We start from the raw sequence: 13,214 nt of genomic DNA, 5'->3' as shown, positions 1-13,214 counted from the left end.
AGCTATCACACAGTGTTGGAGTAAGAGAGTCATAGTGTTGGAGTAAGAGTCATAGCATTTTGTGCAAATTTTGTGTTCCTTTTGGGTAAATTTAGGGTAAGAGTTATGGATTATTAAGCGGGAGAGCATAAAAGTAGCAATGTGTAGAATTTTTATGGGAAGAATAGGTTTCATCAACGACATAGCTTGACAATGCTGATCTCTTTTTCTTTGTTTCTTTTTTTAGGACCAGAAACTTCAGAGAATTCCAACAGTGAGAAGACTCTTTGTCTCAAACATGGATTCTGTGTCCATACAAAATATGTGCTCACACCTCCATTCCCAGTGTTCTGTCCTCGTGTTCAACTAAAATTTGATGGCTCCATAATTATTAACACTGGAGACTCCATCATAGCTCTCAGTGTACAATTGAGCACAAGGAAAAAGTGTGATTCACAAGGACAGAAGGCAGATGCAGGTCTCCGTGAGACTCGACAAAACTCCACAGATGACAAGCACAGGGAAAAGTCAGAGAATGGTGCTATTTCAGGGTCTAACAATACATGTAATGTGCAAGACTCATTAGTTCATCTCAATACTCATGCAAGAGTAGAGGTAAATGAAAAATCCCTCCAGCTCTCATTATCACGGTGTTCAGATTCAGAAGATCAGAAGGAGAATGAATCTGTTCACTCACCAGAAGTCCGGTTGGACAAATGTAAAAGTCCGAAGAGTCCACCAGAAGTGAAATTTGAGAAAATCAAAAGTCCCAAGAGTCCTAAATGTGTCTTATTCCCAAGTCAGAAGAGCCCTACAAATCCATTACCTCATGATAACTGGTTTGATTGTTTAGGTTTTGGAAGCTCATCAAATCCAAATTCCTCATCCAGCCTTAGAAAAATGCATCCAGGATGTAGTGGAATAAATGTCCATCCAGTAGCTAAAGATCTTTATAACTTTGATTCAGATGACAGTGAGGATAGTAGTTCAAATTTACGGTATTCCATTTCTGGAGTTGGTAGATACTCACTTAGGTCAAGACAGGTTGGAAATACCCAGGACTTGGTCTCACATGCTCAAAACATAATCATTGCTCAAGCTTCTATTGGTTCTCGTGAAAAGATGTTGCAGAATAATGGCAAGTTTAGTCCACTACACAGTAGTCAGGCTCTTAATTTTGACATTGGAAGGCCAAGTCTCACGGTTGATGTGTGCATTCACCCACGTGCACTGGCATCATCACATAGGTCTTTTTTCTCGCCAAGTAATAGTGAAAATGGTTCTTCTTGTGGAAATAGTCCAGTAGTAGAAAGTCCAATGTTTGTATCCAACGAGCCAAAAACAATTACTTTCTCATGCCGGAGATATTTTTTTAAAGAGGGGGAACCAGAATCAGAATCGCCATTGGGATCTGAAGGTATGTACAGTCATGTTACTACAAACATGACAGTTTGTCAAATTGACTATTAATCATTTTGGGTACGAGCACAGTACAAGTAGATTTATTGAGTGTTGTATTGCTGAGACCTAAGTTATCACTTTCCAGTATTAGTATTGTATTGGTATTGTAGTCTACGTCAACAGTTAAATTTGGTTTGAAGGTTTATTAAAAGTAATATACTGTACATCATAGCACAAGTTCATAGGTGAGAATGAATGGTTCACCAAGTCATTCATGTCACCATGTCACCATGTGTGTGACATAATACCTGGCATATTTATTGTAGTAACTTCTAAACCATCATTGGATTCCTTGTTTATGTCACCATGTGTGTGACATAATACCTGGCATATTTATTGTAGTAACCTCTAAACCATCAATGGATTCCTTGACCATGTCATCAAGTGTGTGACATAATGCCTAACATATATGGAGTAGAAACATAACACTGTAATGGATTCCTTGTCCATGTCATCATGTGTGTGACATAATGCCTAACATATATGGAGTAGAAACATAACACTGTAATGGATTCCTTGTCCATGTCATCATGTGTGTGACATAATGCCTAACATATATGGAGTAGAAACATAACACTGTAATGGATTCCTTGTCCATGTCATCATGTGTGTGACATAATGCCTAACATATATGGAGTAGAAACATAACACTGTAATGGATTCCTTGTCCATGTCATCATGTGTGTGACATAATGCCTAGCATATATAGAGTAGAAACCTATAACCCTAAGGTGATTACAAAATTGAGCATCATCTCGGGCAATGAAAAATATTTTAATGCTGCATTTTTATGGAGCAAGTGCAGCATATGCATCTGGATGTACACTTGTCCATATGTCCATCCATTGTCTGACCTGGGCTAGTTGTAAGTACATTTATGCACAACAGAAAACAGTGACTGAATTATTTGAAATTTATTAGGCATGTTTCTCTGCACTTCAGAGGAAAAATTACATTATTTTTTTACCATTTAAGTGATTTTTGCTTTTTCTGATTTTTTGCATGTTTTGGAATCAAACTTATTATGCCTCTGCCAGATATCTAGAGTGTTAGTGTTTCCCTAGTGTTTTCATCCTTCTTGTCATGTCTCATCACATTCCAGAATGTCAAAAGGCATGTCTTGTCACAAATTTCAGTTCTTCTCAATAACTTTAAAAGAATTCATACATTAAAACAAAAATTTGGAATGGGGCTTAATATTAAGAAGACCCATGTCAAGTTCCATTTTTACTATTTTCATAAAAAGTTTTGTCTATCATTTTGTTTCTGTGTTGCAACTTTTAAAGGCTTTAATGGATTGAAACCAAATTTGGTATGAATCTTTCCACCAAAATCTAGGTCAAGATCTATTTTCTCCATTTTCTGCCTAGCTAGGTGCTCATCATTAAGAGGTTAGTGTTAGGACTAGTTGGCCTGGTGTCAGGATGATGTGACTAAGTGAGACATCATGCTACATGTCTGCGGCATGATGCCCCAGTGTTATACATCACTATAAACTGCCACATTGCAGACATCGTAGTGATATGACTGAATTTTTTTTTTAAACTACAGATCACAAACACATTCACCATTTTGTCAAAAAGTTTACAGATTAATGGCCTATTTTTAAACTTAGAACTTTGCCCTTTTAGTTTTGTTTCCATTCAGCAACTTTGGAAGGGTTTCCTGGATTGAATTCAGATATGGTAAGAACCTTACATTAGGAAGTTCCTTAGCACTTAGCCATGTGTCCTGCATCTCACGCAGTTTCTTCTGCATGGCTTCGCGGACTGTGCTGAAGGCATCTTTCTTTGTAGTGGACTTAGGGTCAGTGTTGTATACACGATGGAGATGATGCTTCTCCTTTAGCAGGGACTGTATTTCTTCACAGTTCTCATCAAACCAGTCTTGGTGCTTTTCAGAGTGACGCCAAGGGTTTCAGATATGGTAGAATACACCAAATGTTTGAAGGCCGCTCAGAATTTCACTTCGTCATTGATATCAGAATCTATGGTTTCCAGCTGGCTTGTCAGAGCTTCAGACAGAGCTTGCTGAGTGTTTCAGACTTTCAGCCTGGAGACGTTGAATCGTTTTAGGACTTTAATTCCCTGTGGACGTCTGGGAGGTTGAATTCTAAGATTCATCTTGGAAATCAGTAGATTTTGGTCCATCCAGCAGTCAGCATCACACATGGCCTTGGTCACACAGACATCCTGCCTGTTATTCCGATGGACTAAGATGTAGTCGATCAGATGCCAATGCTTAGACCATGGGTGCATCCAAGTTGTTTTATTACGGTTATGCAGACAGAAGACAGTGTTTGTGATCAGGAGATCATATGATGTGTACATCCTCAAGAGCAGATGTCCATTGCTGTTGCAGTTGCCAATACCATGTCTACCAATAACTCCCTCCCATGAGATATGGTCCACACCAACTCCGGCGTTAAAATCACCAAAAATGATCAGCTTGTCTGATCATTTTGTTACTGAAGCAATCAGAGTTTCCAGATCCTGGTAGAATTTGACTTTGGCTTCCTCCAAGTTGGTCATGGTTGATGCATAAGCACTAATGACTGTGGCTTGCTTTTTTCCATGTAAGGGTAGCTTCAGCGTTATTAGCCGGTCATTAATTCCCTTGGTAGGATGGAGAGCTTATTCACCAGACTCGACTTAACAGCGAAACCAGCTCCAGACTCATGACATTCATCAGTGCCATGTCCACTCCAGAAAAAGGTATAGCCAGCTCCAACTTAAGTCAACTGGCCATCGTTGCCCAAGTGAGTTTCAGTCAGGGCTGCTATCTCTATCTTGTAGCAAGCAAGTTCTCTTGCAATCAGGGTAGTTCTCTCTGGTCTGTCAGCCTCTACATGTTCCAATAGAGTGCATATGTTCCAAGCACCAAGAGCGAGTGGAACCTTTTGGGTTTTCTTTGTGTTTTGACTGCAAGAATGGGATTCCATCCAGCCGCTGTAAGCTGGTTGGGGTATTTGAAGCAGGCTTTTTTTAGGGCACGTTTTCTAGCCCCTTTCTCAGGCTACGGAGGTAAGCAGTGCTATCCTGAAGAGGTCTGCTTAGTCGCTCAGATGGCTGCCAACATCATTTCAGTTTCAGGTCAGTGGAAGACGAACTTAATGGCCTGAGCTGCCTACATGCAGGTCTGCCACTATGGCTGCCAGTGCATCTACACCTGCCATGTTGCAGCTTGCCCATCGCAGCAGGACTTGGGCACAGGTGATGACATAAATGACTTGTGCATGAGTTGGATTAAAGTGCGCTGCGTCAGCCTCACTCTCTCATCCCATTTTGTCCAGTGGCAAGACGTAGTCAAGACGGCTGGAATGAAGTCCGGATGCAGGGGATGACCAAGGCATCCTACATGTCTATGTCTTGCCATGCTCTTAGCACTCCACATCGCCCATTGACCAGCTGGTAGTTCCTTTGCAGTCCATCGGGTCCAGTCTTCACATGCAGTGAGTGACAATTCCTAACTCACCGAGGGTTTAAGACCCGTCCGTTACCCTCAGCCTGGTTTAACCGGCCTATTGAAGCCGTTGCCCATGGTGTGGCCCACTGCGCATGCCACAGCTTCTTGGAGCCACAGGTGAGAGCTGAGCACCAAGTGGGGACCAAAGGTGGACTAGCTATCCCCAAGGGATTATGACTGCTACCCCCATCAGAGGTGCTACCCCTCCATGAGCATCCCTTGCACCACCAGTTACATAGATACTGCTTGGCTGAAGACCTTGTTATCACAGTTACACAGATACTGCTTGATTGAAGCCTTTTTTTAGCACAGTTACACAGATACTGCTTGATTGAAGACCTTGTTATCACAGTTACACAGATACTGCTTGATTGAAGCCTTTTTTTAGCACAGTTACACAGATACTGCTTGATTGAAGCTCATGTTATCACAGTTACACAAATACTGCTTGATGGAAAACCCTTGTTAGCACAGTTAGATATTGCTTGACTGAACCCCGTGTTATCACAGTTGCACAGATGCAGCTTGATTGAAGACCTTGTTATCACAGTTGCACAGATACTGCTTGATGGAAAACCCTTGTTAGCACAGGTACATTGACACTGCTTGATTGAAGTCCTTGTTAGTACATATACATTGATACTGCTTGATTAAAGCTCTTGTTAGCACAGTTAGATATTGCTTGACTGAAGCCCGTGTTACCAGAGTTGCACAGATACTGCTTGATGGAAAACCCTTGTTAGCACAGTTACATTGATACTGCTTGATTGAAGGCCTTGTTAGCAGTTACATTGATACTGCTTGATTGAAGGCCTTGTTAGCACAGTTACATTGATACTGCTTGATTGAAGGCCTTGTTAGCAGAGTTACACAGATACTGCTTGATTGAAAACCTTGTTAGCACAGTTACATTGATACTGCTTGATTGAAGGCCTTGTTAGCAGAGTTACACAGATACTGCTAGATTGAAGTCCTTGTTTTCACAGTTACATAGATATTGCTTGACTGAAGCAAATTAAAATTGGTAGGCATAATTAGACACATGTAGCTGACTGTATTAGATTTTTATGCTCACCTTTTTGGAATTGAATTTCTTTTTATTGTAGTAGTATCATAATCTGTTGTTCAGACTCGAAAAGTAATTTTAGTTCACCTGACTTTAAGACATGGTGAGCTTATGATATGGTCCTTCATCTATCATGCATCATGTTTTACAACTCTTGGTCTTACATTATGTAACACAGTTTCCCTTTACCCTCATTTGTGCTTCAGAGACCCCCAGATTTTTTTTTCACCCCCAGTTTTGATATCAAAGTTTGGGTTTTACTCAGTCTGACCCCCCCACCCATTTTTGACACCAAGGGGAATTTTGCCCCCCAATCTTGCACCCCAGGGGATACACTGGTAACAGAAAGAAATAAAGCCAACTGGTTTTGTAAAATTTAACAAACAGTAATTTAAGAGGAACTTGTATTGTGAATTAAAACCCAAATAATCCAAAATGTTCTATTACAAGTCCAAAAGTATAGAATGTTCTGAATGAATTCCAGTCTTGGATGTGCTGATGTACAAATAGCAGAGATCTCAAAAACACTTAATTATGCATATTTGGATGCAAATATTTGATCTGGGACTCAGAAAATCACCCACAGAGGAGTTCTCCTTGCGCACTTTTTTGTTGCAAACAGGAAACTTTCATGGCACAATAAATATGTTCTAATCACTATGAAAAATGAAACAATGCTTTATTTAGGTTTTTTGCTGACTTTCTTTGATCAAAGGTCGTTGCCCTGCTTTGATGAAGGTGCATGTGTTATTGAAGGACCAAACAAATACCCATTTGCTGTTGCTGCGGGGAACAATTGTAGAATATTGAGACACTGACAGATTTTTTTATTTGCTTAGTATATATCGGTGCTTCAAATGCAATCATTTTTCTTTAAAGTGAAGTAAACCTATTTTTTCTGGTTCGTTTAAAAAAAAAATTGGTGTTATCTGGTCAACTGTAGTCATTTCCCATTCTGGCTTTCAGAGGTGCTAGATTGTAGTTAGTCAGCTATTTTCATTATTACAGCATACACTAGCAAGGCCAGATATCAGCATTAGTGGATTATGATATAACATTGCACTGTTAGGGTGGTTTGTCAGTATGAAACAAGGATCTGTTTATGTAACAATAGATTCCAGTGCATTTTTATATCCATGTTTGCAGCTTCCTGTCATGGTGCCTATGACTTTCTCCACTCCAAACCCAAGACAGTATATAGTTTTTATCAGCCAAAAATGTTGTGGCCAAAAATATTGCCAGATGGTATATTTGTTGCTAATAAGGGAAAAAAATTCGCAACTTGCGACATTGGTGAAGTCCAATATGATCCCTGTTATTGTGTTCATTTCTGATCGTTGCTGTATAAATATTACATGCAACCATGAAATCAAGACACGTTGAGACTTGGACAAAATACCATTTGCAAATTTGGCTAAATAATTTGGGGTTCAGTGGAAAACTGATGAAGATTTTAATGATATTAAGAACTGTGCTAAAGTTACTAGAACTGATAGTTCATATGGGACAGTAGCCAAGTGTAACAAAGTGTATGATGCGTGACTTAAAGTTTAGAATAAAAATTTCCTTGGATTGACAAAATTCATTCTGATGGACAAGCAAGAGTTATATGCCAGTGGTGTAAAGAATGTGGAAACTTAAACTCAAATGCAACAGCTGGTTCTTCTAATCTGCAAAGTTCCACATTTTTTTAGGCATGAGACATCTAGAGACCACCTACTTGCTTGGTAGTCATAAAATCATTGAACTACACACTGAAAGAAGCCTGTACAACTCTACTTCAAGAGTCTAGAGATGTATTTCCAGACTTTGCAGTCCCCTAGCTGCAATTGTGTTGGTGTCACCAGCGACATCCATGGCATGCGAGAGAGGCTTCAGTGTGCAGAACAAAGTCAAGATGAAGGGAAGGTCCAGATTAAAACATGAGACTTTAACACAGTTGATGTGAGTCAGAGAAGAGGGACCTAGTATGGAGGAATAATGGGAATACGATCTAAAGCCAAGCATCAGAAAATTTTGTGAAATGCGACATAGACGAAAGTGAAATATAGTGTAGTTAAAGAATATGATATTTGTACATTATATTAATTTTGATACATAATTTTTTAAAGAATAATCAATAATTACAAATAAATAAAACTGACAAAGATTTGTCGGTGTATTCATAACATTTTAATAGACATTTAGCCATTTCAACATACTTTTAGGTGGAGACTGCAACCTTTGCTTGTGGAACTCCTATTGTTACCTAATTAGGAGTCCTGGACTCCTAGTTTGAAAATCCTAGTGAGACCTCTGAATAGTTTTAACACATTAACCCCTGGAGCTTTTTGTCATTTTCGCCTGAAAATCGAGTAGGAAACACAATTTAAAAGCTATTTCTGAATAGACTCGAAAACACCAAATCCCCAGTCATCTTTCAATAACATACTGCCTAGTTGTGTTAGAAACATCGTTTTTCATTGGCTATTTGACTCGCGCATGAGCAGAAGGGTAAAAGTTGGAGATTTTTTTTTTTGGTTTTTTTTTTGCTAAACGGAGCAATTATTTTTGTATGGAGACCAGTCTTTATTCCAAATGCCCATCTTATCCTACTTTTTGCAAAGACTCATCTGTCTGTTTGCAGTTCATACCAGTTTGCCTTAGATCTGAGACCAAAAATTCTAAAATCCGGACACAAAATCAGATTCCGACCACTGGCAAATTTTGGGTAGAAAAAAGTCGGGTCCAAAGAATGGTTTTTTTTTATCTGTAGTGCAACGAGATATTCCAGATTATTTGGTATCATTGTAGAGCTACATCTGTCTACCTTTCTATAATACCACCCACTTTAGTGTATCATGCATGACCATGACGCCTCAGAGCTCGGCAGTAGGCTACTACCTCCTGCCCCGTTAAGTCGTCGCTAGGGGTTAATGTGTTAATGTATCACACTGGTGTAATCCAGAACGTCTTTGAATGAGTCTTCAATAATCTCAAAATAGTGTTTTACTCTGAAAAGTCAGTGAGCAGTTTGTAATTCCCATGATAATTTAAATAAATGATTTCCCTCAAATTACATCAGAACATGTGATTTCAGACTGATATTGAAATAGAAATTAAGACTTTCTTGACAAAACCTGCTTTTATATACATCCCTACTTACCTTGCAATAGCATTTTCTGAATCTTAATGGAAAGTTCCACCAAACTGTCAATAAGTTCGTTTCCAGAACCTTCTAAGGTGAGAATCAAGGCTAGCTCTTGAATTCAAATTCAAGTAAACATCTTTTTTTTTCAAAAATGACATTAGTCAAGCTGGTCCTAACTCTTACCCTCAATTACAGACAAAGTCATATACACATAACTAATTAAATATATGTAACAATGTTTTGTCTGTTGTGAGTCATGCACAAATTGTTTATTTGTGTATTATGTGTCCACACATGCTTGTTGCTGCTCTGGAGGCATATGATTGCGATTGGACTGGGTTTATATCATCAAGGTATCAGATGACTTTTGAATAACAAGCGAGATCCAGGTATATTAACTTGGAGATAATGCATTGGATTGGCTGAGCTTGTTGTCACCTTGGAGGACATATTTCTGACTCAGTTTTGATCAAACTTGGAATATAAGCTTTTAGTATTAAGATATCAGATAGTTTTGATATATTAATGAGGTGATCTTATATTTTATAGGCTGAACTTGTTACTACTTTTTTGGCCATATTATTTAAATTCTATGGTCTTTTAAGTAAGTAATAGGAAGGAGTGAAAACCAACAAGTTTTGTTGTTGTCGTTGTTGTTGTGGGGTTTAACGCCATTTCTCAGCACATGATAGGCTATGCATGGCGGCCAGTATTAATGGTGGAGGAAGAACCCAGGAAAACCCCGGAAAGAACCACCGACCCATGAGAAGCTACTGGCAAGCTTTCTCACATACCCACATTGGCCGAATCCTAGACTTGAACCCACACAGACAGAGGTGAGATGGCAGTGATCTGTAACGGAGAGCGCTTTAGACCACTCGGCCACTTGGGGCCCCAACAAGTTTTGTAAAATTCAGCAAATAATTTATTGCATGAGAATACAGTGAAAATGTAAAAATAACTTAAGGTATTGTGAATTAAATCCCCAATAATCCTAGATTTCTAAGACAAGTCCTGATGAATAAAGTTCTGAATACTTTAGTGGTATTTCAAATAATTTCCAGTGCTGAAGGCATTGATGTGCCTATAGTGGCCCGTAGCCTCTAATCTGCTGATGTACCAGTGACCTGAATTGTGATGATGTGCCAACAGTCTTTTGTTGAATCAGAGTGATATAATCCTAGGTTTACTTGTTTGAGTTCACTATATTTCCAAGTTAATGTCTCTTTCCAAGAATATTTTAGCTGAGCATTTTGTATTTCCAGAGAAGAATAATTTGAATTAAATAATTTCAGCCCAGATCAAACACTGAACACAACAATGATTTGGCTTCAGAATCTTACAGCACAAGTGAATAATTTTCCCAGTAAACAAGATTATAAAGCCCTATATTTGACCTAGGTCACAATTAGCATTATTTTCTTTAAGAAAATATATTACCTAATGGAAAATTTCACTTAGAAGGTTCCAAATGTTGCACAAGATAAAATCTGTTATTAAAATTGTAATATAGAATGTGGTAAATACAATGTCCTAGACTCAGACCAAGATAAATCCATGTACTTCTATTGATAATGATCCTAATATTAAACCCATTCTCATAGAGAAAATATTAGCTATGTATTTAATTGTTTACAGAATAAAAATATTCAATGATTTTGATCAGGTACACAGTGAACATGAGTTTGGACAAGGGCAGAGACAATATACATTTTTACATAACCCACAACATATAATGAATAAAAAAAAATAACGTACAATGCAAATTAAATATACATAACAACATATAAGGTCTGATTTAGAGCTTTCTCAAGATACAAGTCATGTTAATAATGGGTGAGATTAATGCGTATTAATTAGGTCATCATGCATCTGAGTTGCTGAGCTTGTAACCACTCTTGAGACCATTTATGTGTGGTTAATAGTTTATATTTTATCAAGATGTTGAATAAAGTTTTATGAGCAAGAACTTCTTATGTGGCCTAGTGGTTAGAGCATCAGCCTCGAATGCTGGAGGTTACAGGTTCAAACCCTGTCGAGTCGTAATACCAAAGACTATGTATAAGCTTATGTTCAGTTCTCTGTAACTGAGTCATATCAAAGACTTACAAAAATGGTACTAACAGCTGCCTTGCTTGGCACTCAGCATTAAGAGGTTAGTGCTAGGACTGGTTGGCCTGGTGTCAGAATAATGTGACTGGGTGGGACATCATGCTACATGTCTGCATCATGATTCCCCAGTGCTAGACATCACTATAAGCTGCCACACTGCAGATGTCATAGTGAAACGACTGAATTTTTAAAAGCTACTTTAAAAATCCAAATCATGCACACACACACACACACACTTATGAGCAAGATTTAAGCATATTAATGAGGTGATCTTTGGTCTTAACTGGCTTAGAGACTTAACACTTGATACATGATATTTTTTTTAATTGATTTTGGTCAAACTTGACTAATTGTCTAATATCATCAGACTCTGGTGAGTTTTTATTTTGAGCAAAATATTTGCATATTAATGTGGTGACCTTAATCTGGTTGGCGTTCTACTTTGGAGACTATATTTTTATGTGTATGAATATATCTGGTTGGCTTTCTACTCTGGAGACTATATTTTGATGTGTATGAATATATCTGAGTTGGCTTTCTACTCTGGAGACTATATTTTTATGTGTATGAATATATCTGAGTTGCCTTTCTACTCTGGAGATAATGTTTTGATGTGTATGAATGTAACAGGTTGTCTTTTTACACTGGAGACTATATTTTTATGTGTATGAATATATCTGGTTGGCTTTCTACTCTGGAGACTATATTTTGATGTGTATGAATATATCTGAGTTGGCTTTCTACCCTGGAGATTATATTTTGATGTGTATGAATATATCTGAGTTGGCTTTCTACTCTATATTTTAATGTGTGTGAATAGAACTGAGATCCACACTTATTAATTAAATATATGATTTGGCATTTGGTTGGCATAGCATGTCAACATTCTAGGAACTCTATTTTTGTTCCTACATGTTGAATAAACCTTGTGTCACAAAGATGTTGGATGACCTTAATCATTAGCAAGATCTACACATATTTAGGAGGTAGTCTTGTATCTGATTGGCTGAGCTTGTTAGACTCAGCAGTCCAAATTTTTATCAGATTTTGCTTAGATTTTGTAAATAGGATCGTAACATTACAGTCTTCTAAAGGTTCTATGGTGAGTTAGATTTGCTTACATAATGATGGGGATGTGCATCAGACTGATTAAGCTTGTCAATTCTAGAGACTGTAGTTCTCATCTTATTTTAATAAAACTGGTAAATAGGTTTATATCATCGAGGTTTTGGATGAGTTTGATTATGATCTTGATACATGCATACTTATTGTGCAGTTATCATAGGAATTCTTAACTTCAGATTATACTAATATAGGTAAAACTGACAGGATACAAAGTTTGGAAGATGGTTTGCATGCTGTCATTTTCCAAAAATACTACATAGGTCTGCTATTGAATTGTCAACTGTAAAGATTTGTCTATCCTTGTTATGTTTGAACCATTATCTTTCTATATGGATGAATAGTTTCATTTGTGGAATTTCCAACTTATTTTAAATTGAATGGGTAGGAGCTAAACATTGCAAATCTTATGTCTGCCTACTCATTAGGTCATATATAAAGGATTATTATAAGTTTTGCTACAATTGTATGTTAAACCTTGGAGGTATTATTATAATTTTTGTAACAATTTTTTGTTACCTGTACTGGAATTTTCTGTGATATGTACCTACCATATTCTGTGGATGGGCACATAATATTACCTGTGTTTGTCTATTCTGTCACATCCATCGCAAGCTTTGTTTGTGCTCATTAATTTTAGAAGGACTTCATTGATTGACTTGTATTACTTTTTTTAAAAAGAATTTTTGACCAATTTATAGCCCTGCCCCTGTTTGACTTGGAACTATGCCTTTGTAAATTAAATGAAATTTTAATTTTAGTTGCATTGCACCACTTTGGTCAGGACATCATGTTATACATAGTTGGTTCATGCCATAGAGATATGTAATTATTGATACACTCAATGAATTAGGTAACTTTTCAAACAGGCTTATATAT

At 37.6% G+C, this 13,214-nt stretch overlaps 1 protein-coding gene across 1 annotated transcript in view; it reads left to right on the top strand.

Moving 5' to 3' along the window:
- The window catches only part of LOC149808299 (DDB1- and CUL4-associated factor 15-like), an 84,508-nt gene that overhangs the window by 30,291 nt on the left and 41,003 nt on the right, over positions 1-13,214 (top strand). The window contains exon 6 of the mRNA XM_089975761.1: positions 227-1,396. Within this exon, the coding sequence (XP_089831887.1) occupies positions 227-1,396 (1,170 nt within the window). The remainder of the gene's footprint in view (positions 1-226; positions 1,397-13,214) is intronic.

The sequence above is a fragment of the Sinohyriopsis cumingii genome, chromosome 1 (assembly GCF_028554795.1).
Source record: "Sinohyriopsis cumingii isolate HCF-2022 chromosome 1, ASM2855479v2, whole genome shotgun sequence".
NCBI lineage: Eukaryota > Metazoa > Mollusca > Bivalvia > Unionida > Unionidae > Sinohyriopsis > Sinohyriopsis cumingii.
Note: the sequence above shows the minus strand (reverse complement) of the source record. Positions and strands in the feature narration are given on the sequence as shown.